This window comes from Pollachius pollachius (genome assembly GCF_949987615.1).
Source record: "Pollachius pollachius genome assembly, chromosome: 14".
NCBI lineage: Eukaryota > Metazoa > Chordata > Actinopteri > Gadiformes > Gadidae > Pollachius > Pollachius pollachius.
Window position 1 is genome coordinate 16,925,475 of NC_136947.1, and position 19,159 is coordinate 16,944,633.

Consider the following 19,159-nt stretch of genomic DNA (forward strand, 5'->3'; position numbering starts at 1 on the left):
AACGGAGAAACAGATAACTGATAATAATTATAATTTATTTCAATGCAGTGGCAGTTAAATCAGAACGGGCATGGAGCACCCAACATACACACAACAGAACAGTAATTATTATGGCACTGATTTTGTTTTTGTCCAGTAAGCTCTACCAGGGACTACATAAAGTAGGCCAAGAAGTAAGCACAGACATACGCTGGCAGCTGTCAGCCTCTCTCGCGCTCACTATCTCACTCTCACACATACACACAGTAAAACAAGCGCCGTCTCCGGCCAACTGCCTTGTTCTATTCACATTTCAGAGGATACCCAACACACTGTCACAACATGCCGCCCCTGATGCGCTGCATCAGTAGTTTCTGGCCCCCCCACCCCCCACCATCTGTCCACCACAGCCACTTTTAACACAGGTTCATCTGAGGTCAAATCAGAGCTCCTGGCTTTGGGAACGGAAACAGGAACTACAGGTGGAGGGGTGCATCATGGGAATAGAGCTGCATGAGATCTCTTGCTGGGAGACAGATGCTAGTGTTTTAAATCAAGGATCATGAAGAGGTAATATCGGTCAAGGACGATTAACCAGTTGAGTGGACTCTAGGCTGCTGCTTTTGGGTAAATATGTGCCAAAGGTGTCACTTTAACCTAGCCTTGCCTTCCAGGAAGGGCATGTTTACCCCTGACAGACCCCTCCCACCAGTACATCATCACGCGTTGTGTTATTTCAGTGACTCATTGAACTAGGTGAACACTGACGTGGTGTTGCATGGTAGAGTGTGGTATTGCATCAAAGAGTATGACATTGCGTGGTTTGGTGTGTGGTGTGATTGGCTCTGATGTTAAAGATCTGTCCCTTTACCGATAATAACCACCCCCCTCCAGCCTGCCAGTGCCCCAGTGTGGAGCCTCATGAAAGGGGGTCTTTGTGGCGGGCAAAGCAGCGAGCGAACAAGCTAGAGCAGCCGGCGTCCGCCTCAATGGAGGCCGTTTGTTTACACCCTCTAGCGCCGTCATTCTTCATTAGCAGCAATGATGCTCTAATCGTTTGTGTTTTGATGCCCATCAGCTCGCCGCTCCACTATGAAGAGCACTGCCTAGGAGTCCTAACAAAACACATACACACACAAACAGCCTCTCTGCGGTGTGTGTGTGTGTGTGGCAGGGTTTGTCGGTCGCTTCATGTCGGCCCCGGGGCCAACGAGGTCAAGCTACGTGACAGGGGCAGGAACGCGGCCCCCGCATCTAGCTCTGCATCACAGAGATGTGAGACACCTGCCGACAGAGAGAGAGACAGAATGAGAGAGACACACAGAGAGACAGAGGGACCCAGGGAGACAGAGGGACATAGAGAGACAGAGGGACCCAGAGAGACAGAGGGACACAGAGAGACATAGGGACAGAGAGAGAGCGATACACAGAGAGACAGAGGGACACAGAGAGAGAGGGACACAGAGAGACAAAAACACACAGAGAGACAGAGGGACACAGAGAGAGAGAAACACAGAGAGAGAAACACAGAGAGAGAGGGCACAGAGAGACAGAGGGACACAGAAAGAGAGGGACAGAGAGAGAGACACACAGAGAGACAGAGGGACACAGAGAGAGAGGGACACAGAAAGACAGAAACACACAGAGAGACAGAGGGACACAGAGAGAGAAACACAGAGAGAGAGGGCACAGAGAGAGGGACAGAGAGAGAGACACACAGAGAGACAGAGGGACACAGAGAGAGAGGGACAGAGAGAGAGAGAGAGACACACAGAGAGACAGAGGGACACAGAGAGAGAGAAACACAGAGAGAGAGGGACACAGAAAGACAGAAACACACAGAGAGAGGGACAGAGAGAGAGAGTATGTTTCTATTTCAGGACACTTCTTAACAGTAGACTAATCGATTTAATAGAGCATGATGAACATGCATGGGAAGACACAGGCAGCAATTTACCAAGCATCTTCAATGAGTTACTGGATGTACATGATTCTTATCGGAATTCATTTTCACATTGTAAACGCAGACATCAAAAGACCAAGAGGTTCCCATAGTCTGCAACTATTCAGGTGTGATATTAGCAAACAAGTGGTTCTCACAGTCTAGGTCAGGAGTCTGGTTACTTGTCAATACAAATACAGAGAGTAGGAAGTGTTTTGCAGTTCATATTGGAATAAGAAAGAGGGGAAGTTTGGTGGAGAGGGCTGTCATGGCTGTAGTGTTAGGTCTCGTGGTTATGGTTAGTAGAGGAAAGGAGCTTTCTTTGAGGTGCAAAGAGAAATTATACTAATGCCTTTTAAAAATTGATAACATTAGTAACCACAGGTTACATATCACTGGTATATCATTAGGATGCATTTTAGTGAGATAGACAGAGAGACAGAGTAACAGACAGATAGAGAGACAGCGAGGGTGACGCAGACAGAGAGGGCAAAAACACAGACTGTGACAGAGAGGTGGTATTAGAGGAACTAAAATTATTCAGTGCCATTGACCAAGACTACACAACAAAGCAAATAAACTTAACAGTGTTAGCTTAAACTCCATTCCACAACTTGACATTTCTGTGGGATCTAATTGATCCTACCTCTTGAATGGTGTTTCCCAGCAGTTCCTGGCTTTTCATCACCTTCCTGAAAAACCCAACACAACCAGTCGGTATAAATGCCTTGTTGTGCGTGAGAATAAACACTTGTCGGTTTTTGCTTGGATCTACCTGAATATCCTGCGAGCCACGGACACAGTGAAGCTGCCCGGGAGTTCGGGCTGGTATGTGGAGGGAATTATGGCATAGGACCCAGCAGGCAGGCAGCAGGCCAGACTAACATCCTGGGTGTAGCAGTGGGGCACACAACTAGCTACAGGCTCCTCGTCCATGGGTAAGGCCATCACAGACACTCCTTCTGGGACCTGGATAGGCCAGACGGAAACACGCACGCACGCGCACACGCGCGCACACACACACACACAATAATATATGTCAAAGTGAACAGTGGTCATTCATTTAACCACTATTTAGTCTCAATAAAGACAAAAATAACATTTAGGAGGAGTCCTCAATAACTGACGACATACAGATCACATGTCAATGTAAACGCTGTAAAGCATACAATGACTAAAGAAGAGAAGAAGAGTCTGCCAGGCGTCTGCAGACCTTGTAGACGTGGAAGCCGATGGCGTACAGGTCGGCGTCTGGGCGGTTCTGCCGCAGGCTGACCCGGACGTCGACACCCGGCGCCGGCGCCGCGTTAGCTTGGCCGCCGAGGGACAACAGGAAGCGGGGGTTCTTCCAGTGAGAGGGGGAGTTCCTGCTGCCCCCGGCACTGATCCCTGCCACCCAGCCGCCCTGGAAGTCACAGTGGTCCCACTCGCTGTCCGCCAGCAGGGGCAGCGTAGGGCCAGCAAGGCTTTTCATGGCGCTGTGGGGAGGACACAGACGTTCACAGGTATTAGGTTCATAACAGTGTGGGGAGGTCGGTAGAGCATTGCATCAACACGTCCACGGTTAGGGTGCGAACGGATGCACTCTTGGTTGGCGTTATTGTAAGGAAATGGGACACAAGCGTAATTAGACCACCTAGTTCAACTGACTGCTAGGAATGGAACTGTACTTTTTACGAAGCATCAAAAAATTACAAACGAAGCCACAAAGTAAAACCCGACGGGAAGTAATACTGCTGAATGAGAAGTGAAAACATGATATGGTGTACGTAATATAAAGTTAGCACAAATATCAAAACAACCTGGGCTACGACCAGGTATGCTGAAATAAAGGGTTCCTGGTTCAATTCTAGTGTCAAGTTGCTGTTGAGCAAGACACACAACCCTCACCTTGCATGGCTGTCACACAAAGTGAGTATTTCGGAGATTGCTTTGATGAATTATTATGCGTGCGAACAGATGCCTTAGAGGTGTCCCTAGTACAAAACACTGCATAGTAGTTGAAGTGGCTGGCAAGAGCGCCATCTTAAGGCAATCCACTGGCCGTTGACCTTTACCTAGCTACCTGTTAGCGGACTAGGGGTTTTAACCTGAGCGAGACCGGGCCGGAGGAGAAGGCCCTGATGAGGAAGCTGCTCTGCGCCCCTGCCAGGAAGGTGCTGGGGATCAGCAGGTAGTGGCCTGGCTGCAGGTGAGCGTGGAGCACCACCTCCCTCTCGTAGGCGTGGCAGTGTGTGGACGCAGAGGGGGCCTTGTTCAACACCCGCGCCAGGTTGAAGCGCTTCTTCTCTACCTGGTGGCAGACCAATGCAGACACAAAAGACACTATTTGACTACTGTTGAATCATTTGGCAGAGGGCTCTTTCCATGTCCAACTACAGTGAGGTCAGATTTAGGACCTTTAGATGGAGGTATGGGTGGGGCATCTTGCTCCAGGACACCTACAGGTCGTGATCATGGGGTATCGAACCCGGTACCTTTGGGCTTGGAGTCAGACACCCTAGTCACTAGGGCTGGGTATTGCCAGGTACCTCACAATTCAATTCAATTCGATTCTTTAGGTCTTCATTCGATTCCATATCGATTCGATTCGATATTGATCCAATTGCTTTCGATATCAATTCAATAATATGTGCAGATGACAAAAATACCTAAATATTATTTAGGATTTATTATTTAGAATTAACCATTTCATTGTGCTTCAACTAGCAAAAAGGGAATATACCATTGTATAGTATTGTTCCTGAGCTAAACTTGCAGCATAAAAGTAATAATCATAACATGGACAAATGTAAAAGGGCATGTACATTTAGGCATACTCGCTTCTAGATTACAATCACTGAGTATGCTTCTTTTTTTTTTTTTAATGGAAATAATCGATTTAAAAAATTCTGAATCGAAATTGAATCGAGAACAAATAAATTGCAGTGCGTTGATGAATCGATATTTTTACCCAGCCCTACTAGTCACTACCCAATCATGCCCCAAAGGGAGACTTGCTTTGCAACACTGGGGAGATGGTAAACAAACCATAGCACATGCTCTTTTATTTTTTTGCCTACCTTCCACATGTGCAGGGCTATGGCCTGGTAGGGCTGGTGTTGAGCGTTTTGGCCGCCCCCTAGTGGATTGTGTGTGTATCGCGCTGAGTTGACCCTACATTCCCCTTGCTGGTGCAGGGAGACCAGCACCTCGCCCCCCTCGCTGACTTTGAGCCAGAACTTGGGGTTCGTGCCGTAGCTGGTGCAGTTCCGGCAGCCCCCCGCAGTGAGCCCCTGGGTCCACCTGCCCGGCAGCTGACGACTGTGGCTCAGGACGCTCCCTGTGGACGCAAGGCGGTCAGACACCGGTGCTGCTCAATTCATCCCTGAGGGGCATGCGAAACAGAGCTTATTGGATAGGGACGCACCAAACATTGATATGATCCAAAGTTTATATGAATGATACTCATAGCAAAGAGCCTGTACTGAAACCCCAGAAATAGCAATTTGTTGTTTTTGTATAAATAATTTAAAATACACTCACTAAATCTATGTGAATTAAGCTTATATCAAAGGCTGGAATAAACCATATATAAGCTAAATTCATCCCAGATGGGAACTTGAAATAGAGCTTATTAGATAGTGACGCACTAAACATTGAAATGATCTAATCAAAGTTTATATGTGAATGATACTCATAGCAAAGAGCCTGTATTGAAACCCCAGAAATAGCAATTTGTTGTTTTTGTATAAATATTTTTAAATGCACTCACTAAATCTATGTGAATTAATCTTATATCAAAGGCTGGAATAAACCATATTAATGATTCTAAAAAGAGGACCCTGTAGCTATGTTTTTTAATATTGATCTATCGATAATTATTATATCATATACATTTAAAAATAATAATGCTCCAGCATTATTATTAACGTTTCTGCACATATCGGAAATGCATTGAAAACCATATCACGCGCATGATGTGAAAAATCGTGCTCAAAGCATTAACTGTCCGAGAAAAGGCCAGAAAGTTGGGACCATTAATTCCATCTGACATTATTGACTCCAAACGGCCCACAACACTCGCATTCAGAGAACGCTTCCAATAGCCGAGCTTCATGGTTCATCTGATGAACGGACGGTGTACCGGTGAAGATGCTCTTCAGGTGTCCGTCCTCAGTGATGGGGTAGCCCACGGTCACGTCGTCAAACTGGGAGAGGAACTCTGCCTCATCCACCCAGAACTCCCCTGCCTCCAGCCGGCCCTGGAGCTCCACCCTGAGGGCAGGTCCCACAGAGCTCCAGCAGGCCTCGCTGGGAACACCAGAGGGGAGATATATGCGTTATATATACGATTTAAGAAAGAAAGAAAGAAAGAAGTAGAAAAAGAGACACACACACAGAACGAGGGGTTTTGAGAGGAACCGCAGTTATTCAGTGCCATTTACCTGGACCGAATGATTAATAAGACCTACTTTAATCAGCCAAAATAGGAATTGTGTGTATCACAATAGAATGGGATAGTAATAAAACGAAATATAAATAAACTGGATGCGAGACTGAGATCAACTGTTAACGGTTTGGATGTGACACAAAGTGCTTTCCCATGCATGTGGTCCCCCACCCTTTCAGCCAGGTCCCGCGTCGTCCCCAGGGGTTTCTGATCCTGAGCAGAATCAGGCGCACCCCTGACAGCGTCTCCACGTCCAGCCACTCAGTCACACTCATAGCGTGGTACTGCTCCAGATCAACCCCACCTGTAGCCATGACAACTATCCAGATCACTTATGTCTCGTGGTGTACTCAAAAAAAGGCTTAAACTACTCTTGATTTATTTGAAGAAATATATTTTATTTCACTATTAAAATATTATCCTCAATTTCAAACTCAAAAGCTTTAGAACGCTTTGACACACTGCTGTCATGTCATGCCTTGTTTGTTGTACAATTATAAAATAACACCTAACCAGACACCGGCAAGAGATATGGTGACAATACAGGGGAGACTGCGGATGGTATTTAGCCAACCTCCAAGCAATCTCCAGTCTGTCTGAGATTTAGGGTCCAAAATCACCGAACCTTTTAGAATATTGTATTTTCACCTGCCTGCAAGAATGGAAACATTGATTGGCCAGTGGCCACACATTTAACAAGCTTTGATAAGTAGGCCTAATCACCGTCATTAGCTGGTGGGAGGTGTTCAACCTGGACCATCCTTCTTTAAAATTCCATGAGATAGCTCCACACACACACACACACACACACACACACACACACACACACACACACACAATTAAGACAGGGCCTGACCTCCAGGGCTGCTGTGGGTGGAGCAGCTGAGGGCGCAGAGGTCTTTGACCGGGCGCAGCAGGCGGAGGTCCAGCCCCGTCCTCTGGAGACGGTCACTGTCCTGCCCAGGCCCCTCCGACTCATCTGCTCCTCCCTTCTCCAGGCTCCAGCGCTCTGCCAGGCCGCCGCTCAGGTCAACCAGGGCCTCGGACACCTGGCCCGCCCACAGACTCTCGTAGGAGCCGTGGAGCCTGGTGGACCACAGAGACGTACACGAGTGGACCGACAATGTACTCTATGTCGACATGAATTCCCGCATGAAGGACGAGGAGGACAAAACTTTATATTTGATCTTGAAAATCGTAAATCAAGCCACCTCGAATCATCAAGCTTCAGCGTGAGATAAAGGAAAAAAAGCTTTGAATTTTAAATCATGAAACATAAAACCCTTCACAAGCTACTCACTTAGCATAGGCCTTCTCCAGCAGTGCTACCCAGAATGCCGTGGGGGAGTGGCACCGAGAGAAGCACAGAGTGGAACCAATACAGGGCAAGCGGTCATCGATGGTAACCATAGTCCAATGGCCCTTCTGCCAGATATAAAACTGGAAGGACCCCTGATACATGCAGTCCCCCCACAAGGGCTGGTCTGGAGGACAAACCTAGGTGTGTCATCAAGGGAAAGCAAGGGAGAAATACTTAAAAATTCCAGATGATGATAAGTGCCCCTCTGCTTGGTGAAGTGGGCTGTGACCAATTCTACCAATGAGACAGGTGTGCAAGGCTGACCTTTGAACTATTATTTTATCATTTCGGCAACTTCTGAAATGATATTTTTATGCTTGCATGGCTGCTATCGTTTGCACACTGCACGCATCCCATTGGAGTAACCATTAAAACTATTCAATGTGACAAGTTTTATTTTATGTAACAACCCATTTAAATGTTAATTGTTTGCCAATAAACCCTTTGGAACATTACTTTAGGCAAACTTTTTTATTTTTTCACTACATTTAAATGATTGCCCTCATACTGTTTTGACATGATATTTCTATCTTTGTAAATAACTTTGAATGTCCTATTGTTTGAACAGTGCTATATAAACAAACTTGCCTTGTCTTGCCTTACAAATCATGACGAGCGTAACCACCCAGGTGCATATATGACTCTACCTTGTTCCTCAGATGTTTGTTCTTCAGCAAAAAAGTACAGGCACATAGAAACCAGCAGTCTCCCAGCAAGCCCTGTTTAGCGTGGCCCTCATTGATGTTGGCAGGAAAGAGAACTGGAAAATCACACAGTTCCTGGGTGGGTGACAAGGATAAAATAAAAATGCCATGAAGAAAACAAGGGAGGTGGCGCCTCGGGTTAAAGCGCGTACCATGTAGGCACAGTCCTGAACGCAGCGACCCGGGTTTGAATCCTGCCCGTGGTCATTTGCTCCATGTCCTCCCCTCTGTCTCCCATACCTTCCTCTCTATCTCTCTCTATGATAAAGCATCAAAAATGCAAAAACAAGGGAAAGTACAAATAATCCAGACTGAGAAAGTCTCATTCATTTATTTAATTTAGTTAATGTTTCTATTGTTTTTATTTCCACAACGAGACTGGTACTGGGGGTTATCTCAGACATGGTTAGGAAGGAATTGGTGGGAAAGGAACTTTGGCTTTGACTCCCTGAAGGACATGACCCACGACATGGAGGAGATAGGGGTTGGAGCCCGCGATTGTTTCCTGCCGGAGCCCCGCTGCCTGCTGCCCGCTGCCGCGAGGCAACAACACCACAAGGCACCACCGCCGCAAGGCACCATCGCCACGGGGCCACTAACACCTATATATAAGCATCCATAAAGTAGCATGCCATGGGACCTTTAACATCCGTGGGGACCGTATACATTTTCAAAATGCAGCTCAAGATCCACCTGTTTAGATTTCGGCTGTTCATTAGTTATTTTTTATTTGCATGTTATTTTGCTTGATGTGTTTTGCAATGTCCGTTGCTTTGTATTGTATTTGCTCTTTGTGAGGAATTGTGTGACGTCCAATGACGTCTGCTCTTGAAAAGGTACTATTGGGGCCTTCAAAACAGTCTGAGCGTGATCGTCATCACTGATGAGGCGTCTCGTTGTTACCAGGAGTGCAGGACCATGAACAGGCCTTCAGGTACCACTTGTTGTCTAGTGCACAACTAATTGAGCCAATCGGGAAGGGACTTTCCCTGGGGTTTTTCTTTCTTTGTGTTTTGGGGAGGTTGCGATGTATGTGCCAAGACTTAGGTCTGATCGAATGAAACATTTTATTATCGTTCCGTAAATAAAACTTTGATGGATTTACCTGTGGGCGCCGCCAGGTGACCTCACCCTGTAATCGCGCGATGGGAGAGGATCCATCAGAGAACAGCGAGCGATCGTCCGATGGAAAGTCCGGGTCGTCGAACAGAGTGGCCCTTCCAACTTCCCCACACTTTTTAGTATCCATTACTTATCTTTTCCCTGACCACAGGTGATCCTTGACTTGACCAGTCTAGATCTGTCTGCCGTGGCCCCATTTACGTCATTGGCAATGTCATCATCCCGGTAGTTTTTACCTTGAATAGTAGACAATAGCAGTCGCGTATTATACAAAGAAAACAATGGTTTCATGTTAATGTAAAGGGGTTAATGTATAGAGGTTATGCCCTTAGCAAAAGTCCGCTTTTATGTAAAGTAGCCGTTCTTATATTGTGTATTGCATCATCCCTAAAGCTAAGGTTAGACATAATAAAAAAATAATGGGTGACCCTGATTATCCAGTTATTGAAGCCACACAAGTGATTGTAAAGATTGTTACTGAACAGAAGGAACATATTTTTGTGTATTTGCAAAACCTAGAACGCGACAGCAGACGGATTAATAACTTGAGTAAACCTGTTTTTGATTACATCTTACCTGTTGTGGGCTGCACCATTGGGCGATTTGATGCTAGTGATACCATTCCAATAACGACTAGCTTATTTTAGCTTATGTAGCACGACAGGAGCTTATATACCTTAATGTAAACACTTTTTGCTGGGGGAATATTTAAGTTATAATGCTTATTTTACCTCACCCTACAAAAGATTAATAATTACATCATTTACAGCTTCAGTGACATATCCCCAAAAACACAAAAACTCATGCTCTTCCGGTTGGATACTGTTTTGCCCATTCAAAGAGTGAATCCTTCCGATGCTATTGACCACCAATGCCACCTAGCGTAAGAAAATGAAATTACCACCTGTCTTGGCTGGCAGAAAGGGCTCTACCAATTACTGTTGTTTTTTTTTAATGATATGGCGTTGTTGGTAGGTATGGTATGGAGAAACAGTGAGAAAGTGAATGCATTAATACAAATAATGCAAACAAATTAAGATATCTCTAATACAAATTTAATATTTTATTAGGTCAAGACATAGACAACAAAAACAACAACTATTTACAATGAAATCTTAATGTTGTGTGTTTATGGCATCCTTGATCAACTTGCTTTCAAGATTGCTTGCTTGCTTTCAAGACCACGCACAAGCCTGCACTGTTTTGCGTCCCTGCACTGTTAGGAACCTAAACAAAACATTTGTTAGTCCAATAATCACTGGTTTATCCTGCTTAAGGATAAACCTCATGGGACCTATACAGAGAAGAAGAAAAAACACCCCAAACACATGACCTTTTGCAACTCAAAATACTTTTCTGTTGCAAATAAACTTCTACAAACTGTCCACTGCACCAGGGAGGTCTAGCGTCAATGAGTGGGAAAAGACCTGTACTATTAATGAAGTTTGATGCAAAACTCACTGCTTTCAACAAGACCAGCAGAGTCATTATGGTGGGCATCCTATCCATAAGCCTTGTTATCTATAGCATTAATAGAATCTAGTATATGGAATTCAAACACAAAGTTAAGAAACCGATACTGTGTTGTTTTTTTAAGATTTATATTTGCATTTTTATGCTTTCTTGTGGAGTGAGATAGAGAAGAATGTATGGGAGGACATGCAGCAAATGACAACGGTAGGGTTCAAACCCAGGTCGCGGAGTTCAGGACTGAGCCTATATGGTATGCGCTCGACCCAGTGAGCCATCGAAGCACCCCCGAATTTTTATGTCTACCAGAAACAAGAATCACTATCGATATTAGGCAAGGCCGCTGTACAAGTGACATTGTATAGGACCCCAAGTCACCAGGGGGATACCCTGTAGGAAACAAATGAATAAATCCGTCACACTTTTGGTCAAAAATTGTTCAGTGATTTTTTCCGTTCCAAATCCATTCAAATAGACCTTTTGCGTGACACTCTGAAGATGTACGATGTGACCTGTCGTCCCAAGATGATCGGAAAGCTCTGGTTTCAGGAACAAATGCAATTGCAATGATGATGATGAATGTATTGGGGTCAGGTGGAACCCCTGATCTTAAGCCCACTTCCCCCTCAATGCTTGTCACTTCTGATCAGCAGTATGATCGTTTATAAATAGATTATAGATAGAAAGATAGGTAGTGCTATTTTATATTGTCTTTCTATGTTTGTATCTTTAATTAGTATTTTTTTAATATTTTGTTGAACTATGAATTTTCTTGATGTAACCTTATTTTATTTGTATGCACGTTTCATTTTCAGAGACAATCTCAAGGTGCTTGACAGTGCATAGAAAAATTCAACACACATAATAGTTTTAAATGATACAGCAACGTAAGGCCTGTTTTAAAGGATGGCTCGGGTAATAGATAATGTATAAGTACTATAACAATGGCACGTATTGCACGTTAACAATGGCTGTGGTTATGCAAAAGGCCACAAATTCTCATAGGTTAAGAAAGTATGTCATATTTGTCACGGTTGACCTATTTTACAGTCACTCGTGCCCTTTTTCTCTTCTGCTCAGAGTACAAGATAGAAGTGCAAGTGTTCCTCTGACCTAAAAAAGCACTTTCATTTTATGGCTGAACTACACTCTTCCTATGTCAATGGCATCAAGAAAACCCAAAAATATTTGATAAAGTATTGCACACACATTGTGATTTCTTCACCGGATGCATACCTGTTGAGTAGCATAATCATTCACCTGTTACAATGGGAATGTTTGTAAAGGTGTGGTACTGGAAGCCCCACAGTTGTGAAGTTTCTCATTATTTGGCTTCCCATTGTGCTGTAATTTGTCATCTATGCATAAATTATAGTCTATAACCTCCCTCCCATCTAGTTTATTTGGCATAGAGTAACACATTTCTGAGTAACACATTTCCCTATATTACATTGATTAAATGTAATTCAGACAGTAAGACATTTAGTTAGAACGCATGTCATATTACCATCTAATAATATTTGATAATTGAGCAACGTCTTATAGAGATTTAGTATAGTAACCTGTAATCTACCAGTAATCTGGCTGCCATTAGGGACGGTTTGGCATCTTGCTCAAGGAAGACTAAGAAACAACATCATTTGATGAAACCAGAGCCTATTGGCTTGAACATCCTTAAACACTATCTTGCCCCACTCAACAAAAAAGAGACCAACTATGAGAGATTTCTCAAAATTGTAATCCAATTGTATAAAGATATGCATGCCAAGCAACATGGGATATTAATATTACTCCTAATCACCGGATATCTACATTGAACAACAAGAAAGTATAGTCCCAACATTGATAAAGGACACTACCCTTAACTTGTTATAGGTGTTGCCTTATTTTGACAATGTGGGGAAATTTTGTTGTGGGGAAGTTACACAGGTGTCCTATTTCTGAGTGGAACTTTCTTGCCCCGCCTTGCAGGTCCTTGATTATAAAGGATGAGGAGATTCTACATCACAGCCATAACCAGAACTCTTGAGCCCAGAAGAGGGAGAGAGTGAGCTGAGAGACATTACTGCCTACACATAATAAGCCATGGCACACGTCAAAGGTCTAATGATGGCCCTCCTGCTCGCCACCATCTGCCTGTACGCTACCCCGACATCTGCAGGTAAATATGAGGGTCCACCTATCTGTATGTCAATCTATAGGTCCTGTCTGTCCGTCTGCCTGTCTCTGTCTGTCTGTCTGTCTGTGTGTATCTAACAAGAACATGTCTTTCCCGCAGCACCGCATGCATGCTGCAGAGAATTCACCAGGGGCAAACTCCCGTTCCGTGTCATAAAGGGTTACTCTAAGCAGTCCATCAAAGAGCTGTGTCCCATCGATGCCATTATGTGAGTCATCAACACAGCAGTGAGCTTTATGTCTTCTAAAGACACCGCCAGACACTTCAAACACACACCTTAACGCTTAACTTTTTTTTCATCTTCATAGTTTCCACACAAAGAATGGACACGCATGTGCAGATCCTGCTTTATCCTGGGTTAAAAACTACATCAAACGAATCAGGTATGCTTTTGGTCCGACTACAATCACTCTTTTGTTTGGTCAAAAGACAAACTCTGTAAACTCTACAACATGCCATGACTTTGTGGGGAAACCATCACCGTTATTTATTCAACTACTATGCAGGTCGAATGGTTTTTTCCATGGGTGTTGTATGGTATGTCTTATAACTTGTTAAGGCCTAGATTTGGAAAACTTTAATTCATATGATTTACCGTTTATATATAAAATGAAGAGATTAACTCTTTTGCAAATATCGTTATGACTTTGCATAATGACACCTACTCTGTGACCTGTATTAAAACCGATAGTCATTTTTAACAGCTGTAAACTGTATTTAAAGTGATAATACAACCCATAATAGGTGTTTTTATTTTATTTTTGGCACACCTGTCACCGGACAAGGCCTATATGAAGACTATTGTTATGCTGCGCTCAAAACGATTGACTATTAAAAAAAGACCTACTCCACCGGACACACACTAAGAGGAGCATAGGAGATATAGATCCAACAAATATGAGTGCTCAGCAATATATAGTTTTTCATTGTTTAGAACAATCTCAAGCGTACAGAACATGTTTATTAATTTAACGGGCTAATGTTGGCGCTCTTCAAACTGAAGTGCAGGCAGTGGCATCATCGACTGTATTGGCAACAAATTCGGAATCTCCGACGAGAAGCCAATAGATCAACAGATAGGGGGCGAGGCGTCGCCACGCGGCCTCAAAAAGGAGATCAAGTGGAGCCAAGCATGGAGCTAGGAGCCGGGCCATGCTTTGCCATTGTCAAATCGCATGGCCGAACGCGTGCTGCACTACGCGGTCATGCATAAAGTACACTGAAGTTCAACTTTTGTCCCTCCCCTTCGACGTGCCGCAGTCCCCCCGCCAGCACGCGATAGCTCGTCCCATACAAATTGAATGGGAGCCCATTTCAACGTCGCTGACAGGTCTGCGGGGTCCTGGCCCGGGGTCGAAGCTGTAACACGTGATGCCATACGGCAAGTGATGTCATCTGCTGACGTAAACTTACCGAGGGCAACCAGCCGGGTTATTTTATTCATGAGGAAGTATAAATAACCAGGGCTCTCAAGTCTCACGCATTCGGCGTGAGACACACGCAATTCAACCCATGCACACGCTCACACGCCACACATTTTTCTCACGCAGAGGAATTACCAGGATAGCGCCCACCAACTTGCGCCGCTATTTAACAGTGGAACAGGTAGGAACCAAATGGGTTCCCCGTACGTAGGGTGACCAGACGTCCTCTTTTGCCCAGACATGCCCTCTTTTTGAGACACTTTAAAATAAAAAAAAGTGTCCGGGCGGAATTTCAAAATCGTCCGGGATTTTATTAAAGCCTCATACATGTTCACATTGAATTCGCATTGCGTTCCTCTGGCTCGGCTACAAACTAGTAAGGCTACGCCCTCCCCTACTCAGTTCTGTTCGCTTTGCATTGGTGGAAGTTAGTAGGGGGAGTGGTTAAGTAGAGCCTTCAGATTGGACGGTTTGACTTTAGAGTTACCGTCATGTTTTGTATTATTATTTATTTTTTACCATTATTGTTTTATAGGGAGAAACATTAACACATTTCTCCTGGGGATTTATAAAGTTCTATCTATTGAACAGAAAGAAACACTTGGTCATACTTTACACACTTTACCACAGCATTGGCCTACTGAATGCCACATAAATGTATAATTATGTTTTTGCACGTTTGCAACGTTTAAACGTTCAGGGGAAAGTATATGCCTCTACTGGTGTTGGTTAGGCCAATATCCTTCTGAGGCAGTGTTGTTTCTGAATATTAGTGTTAAGGGCCAATAATGCTTACTATTATACATTAGTCACCATGTCTGTGGACACATTTGTATGCAGTAACATATTAATATAACTCTGGACATCAAGGGTCAGCTCGGCTGCTCCAGCACCCTCTGAACGTTCACGTGTCCCCAACTGAAATCCCTTCTTTTTCTTTAATTGTCATTGCAGCAGAAACGCCCGAACACTTGATCAGAGCCGGCTGTGATGCATTCACACCAGAAGAGAAAGAAGGACGCTTGCTGCACTTAATATGAGGCTTATATGAGCATGATAATCGAACACACAGGCCTACTCGTAGTTGTATGCCCTTGTGAAAGGCAGCAATTGTACAATAATAAAATGTTGTCTTCCTTGTATGTGGCTGAACAGAATTGGCGGTCACAAGAAAGGCTTGTAAATCATTTAAATTCGTTAAATTATGCTATTTATATTACGTTAACATAAGCTATTTTGTGTAATATTATGCTTGTTGTGATCTTTCCTTTTTTATTATCGTAATTTTTAGCGTGTGAAGACATTATTTGGTAAGCACACGTCGTAGGCTGAGTTCCTGCTCATCTTGTTTGAAGGTAAAAAAATACCCTCCTGTGCTCGGGTGACGTGGCCAATTGAAAACCCAGATGTGGCGCCTTTGTTTTTAAAGGAGGATGTGTGAGGAAGAATTAATGAAAGTGGAAGTATAAAGAGCCTACACGTTTGGTATAAAGGAAGTTGTATCCATGACTCAAAAAATCTGGATTGTTTTGATTTTTAGAAGTTGTATGATGTTTGTTTGTAAAATAAAAACAGAAACCTTCTGCGGACAACCTTTACCGCGTCTTTACCTTCGGGTTGTGGAATGGGAGGTTGTCTCAGCTTTTCTCTTGCACTGCTGTACATGGCCACTAGATGGAGGTTTACCACTTCAAACAAAAGTTCACCCAAAACGACATATTTGAGGACTTGCAGTGTTCAATTATTGTTATTTTTTTATCAAGTTAATGCCCGCAAAATGGATCAATTATTCTCCATCGAAGGCTTTACGTTTTGCCAGCATTTAAAGTTGGTGAGTTGGATTTGAAGATAGAGTCCCCTTGTCATTTCCTGGTCGTCACTATAGCTGTAAGCTTTACCAATGGAGCTGAACTAACTTTATTGTGCTGTTTTTCCCTCCGGTCGCACGAATCCACCCAAAATGACACTCCACACTTGTGCTCCGGGCCATCATTACATCATCATCGCTGCCTGTGCTGCACGACTGCACAAAGTGCTTTTCTATGAATAATACAAAGATACTTTTGGAGAGCGAGAGTAGGGGTTCAGGTCTGGATGTTAAATGATAACGACAGTAGGCCTATAGAACTGTACCGAGAAAATGTTCGCTATGTAGTGGTTGTACAGAGATAGCTCCAGTGGATTGGTAAGCTCACTTTAAAAAAAAAAAATATAAAAATCATTGTCATACCACATAATTTTGGATCATTGTAACTTTATTAAGCAACAAATTCATATTGCAAATTTCAGATGTTAAAATCAACAACTCTCCTAGTAGGCCTAATAATGAAAGAGAAAAAGAGTGACATAAATAAAGAAGAAGAAAGCAAAGGGGAGGGGGGAGAGAGAAAGAGCTAGATAGATGGGTGCTAACAGGACATGATGTGTAAGCCAAGGTTGGAGACTTGCGTGCTCCTCCACCAAGCTTCGGTAAAAAGGAAACTAACATATTGCACTCTGCACTAGCCAGACAGGTCTTCCATCACGGGCCACACACACCACGGCCAGACAGTCTCTCATGAAACTCAAACACGGATAATAACAGAGCAGTCTCCAGCCAGAAGCGATCAAATTGATACTTTTTAGGAATTGCTTGAATTGGATGCACAGGTTGGCACCACTAGTGAGTTCATAGACACAGTTAGTCGCTAATAGATTACTACAAAACATATTCTCTAGGCCTGTATGCCTGTGCCTAGTTTATTCAGTGTCCTCCCTTTCTGATGAGCTCTAAAATGCATTCATGCACGCTTACACACACACGGCTTTGACTGAATGCACTGTATAATTAGACAAACAAAAAAGAAAAGAATGAAACATCTAAAGCAGGAGACTCCAAATGATTACACATTCACTCTGCTTCCTCCCCTCCTGCTGCACACACAACCCCCAATTAGAGGAGAGGAGGGAGAGGACAAGCAAACAGCTAGAAGTCTATTTGCGTCTCTCTCTCTCCCTCTTCCTCTCTCCATCTCAATCTCCCTTCTTCCCCTGTAGAATTCAGAGGGCCGGGCAGGGGAAAGCGTGAGGGGAAGGGAGCGAGAGGGAGAGAGAAGAGACAGACAGACAGGGGTAAAATGAGAGTGGAGAGAAATAGAACTGAAAAACAAGCTAGTTGTATAAATAAAGGAATCACAGCGTTTCACATCCGGTTGTTTTCCGTTTTATTGGCAGAGACACGAGAGTAAGGCAGATCTGGGCCACAGTTGCACTCATTGTTCAGTGAGCTTTTCCACACAGTCCAACCCAGCGACAGCAATGAATGTTGATTGTGACCCTTGCTCCTTTCGGTTAGCGGGGAGGGGGGGGGGGGGGGGGGGGGGGGGGGGAGACGGGACGAGACACTGGAAACAGTGTGAGATCAGTGGTGATGATGTGCAATGTGCGTGATTGTACATCATCTACGTTACATCTCGTTCTTGTCTCGCTCTGCGCGTGACTCGTCGTTGTGTGTCGCTGACAAACGTTGGAATGCTCCCCCTCCCCCTCTCTTCTCCTCTCTCCCTCCCCCCTCTTCTCCATTTTTGCACGGAAGCGGCGGGTCCGCGGGTCGGCGATGGCGTCGAGACGGGCCGTGCCACGGGGCACAGTCAACGGTCGATGGTTTCTATGTGATCCATACCAAAACTCACCGACAGCGTTGAATGTTCACCGTGGCAAGCAACAGAGTCGGAAGTCTGGAGGGGGGGAAGGAGGAAGGGTGTCTCGTAAGCAGAGCTGACACGTCCGGAGAAGAGGATGAGGCTGAGAGGGGTGTGTGCTGATGGAGGGGGTGGAAGAGAGGGAGACAGGTCTCACACAACTGAGGGGTAAGGTCACAGAGCAGAGGAACAACCAGAGGGGGGACGGGGGGGATGGTGATGCAGAGGAGACGTTGACAGAATGAGTTCAGTGTCCAGAGGGCAGGAAGGGAGAATGACCCTGACTCAACCACCAAGGGAGGATGAGCCTTGCTAAGACACAACAGCAACAAAAGCCTATTTTCATAGTCTGGAGTGTGACTGGACTGTGACTCGCCACAAAATAGCTGGACCTGCACGGAACGACTTACAAAATGGGAAATACTCAGATTGAAAACATAATGATCAAATATATATATTTTTTAAAAGTGGTGTTTTGACGTCAGCAGTTGGAGACCCTCCGGGCACAAGGGGAGATTGAGCTTCGGTCCACGGCAGCTTCTGCAACACACACACAAATACAGAGGATGTCAGTGGTGTTGTCCAGTTTTGATGTCATCGCGGAATACACAGCTGACAATACTGTAACAACACAAAATCATGAAAACAAAACTTTGCAAGTGGAACCGAACAACCAGTTTAACTGCTTCAGCTCAAAAGCCCATTTCAATTGAAAACCGAAATCCCCCACCAACCAAAAAACAATGGTGTTCAATACACTGTGTCAAAATAGATTCAGGACTATCGTTTTTATTGTTCGACCCTCACGTACATCACATAAAAAACTACCAGACTATGAATCAGCTTGTGGTGCTAGTCGATGATAAG

At 44.4% G+C, this 19,159-nt stretch overlaps 1 protein-coding gene across 1 annotated transcript; it reads right to left on the bottom strand.

Moving 5' to 3' along the window:
• Window positions 1–2: 2 nt before the first annotated feature.
• Window positions 3–10,348, bottom strand: capn10 (calpain 10). Its single transcript, XM_079751321.1, has 13 exons — window positions 10,116–10,348; window positions 9,523–9,775; window positions 8,361–8,492; window positions 7,654–7,850; window positions 7,210–7,439; window positions 6,525–6,657; window positions 6,048–6,214; window positions 4,984–5,243; window positions 4,012–4,214; window positions 3,135–3,399; window positions 2,697–2,890; window positions 2,568–2,613; window positions 3–1,263 (listed from the first exon to the last, which is right to left on the bottom strand). Exons 2-13 carry the CDS (start codon window positions 9,664–9,666, stop codon window positions 1,234–1,236), a joined length of 2,001 nt encoding a protein of 666 aa, XP_079607447.1. The 5' UTR covers window positions 9,667–9,775; window positions 10,116–10,348; the 3' UTR covers window positions 3–1,233.
• Between the last annotated feature and the right edge of the window lie 8,811 nt (window positions 10,349–19,159).

Excerpts from the sequence above, each read along its gene's own strand:
- capn10 (XM_079751321.1), bottom strand. The coding sequence starts at position 9,666 with ATGGATACTAAAAAGTGTGGGGAAGTTGGAAGGGCCACTCTGTTCGAC. Across the intron at positions 7,851-8,360 it reads ACAAACATCTGAGGAACAAG|GTTTGTCCTCCAGACCAGCC; the intron begins GTAGAGTCATAT and ends TGACACACCTAG. Across the intron at positions 6,658-7,209 it reads CACCCACAGCAGCCCTGGAG|GTGGGGTTGATCTGGAGCAG; the intron begins GTCAGGCCCTGT and ends TCATGGCTACAG.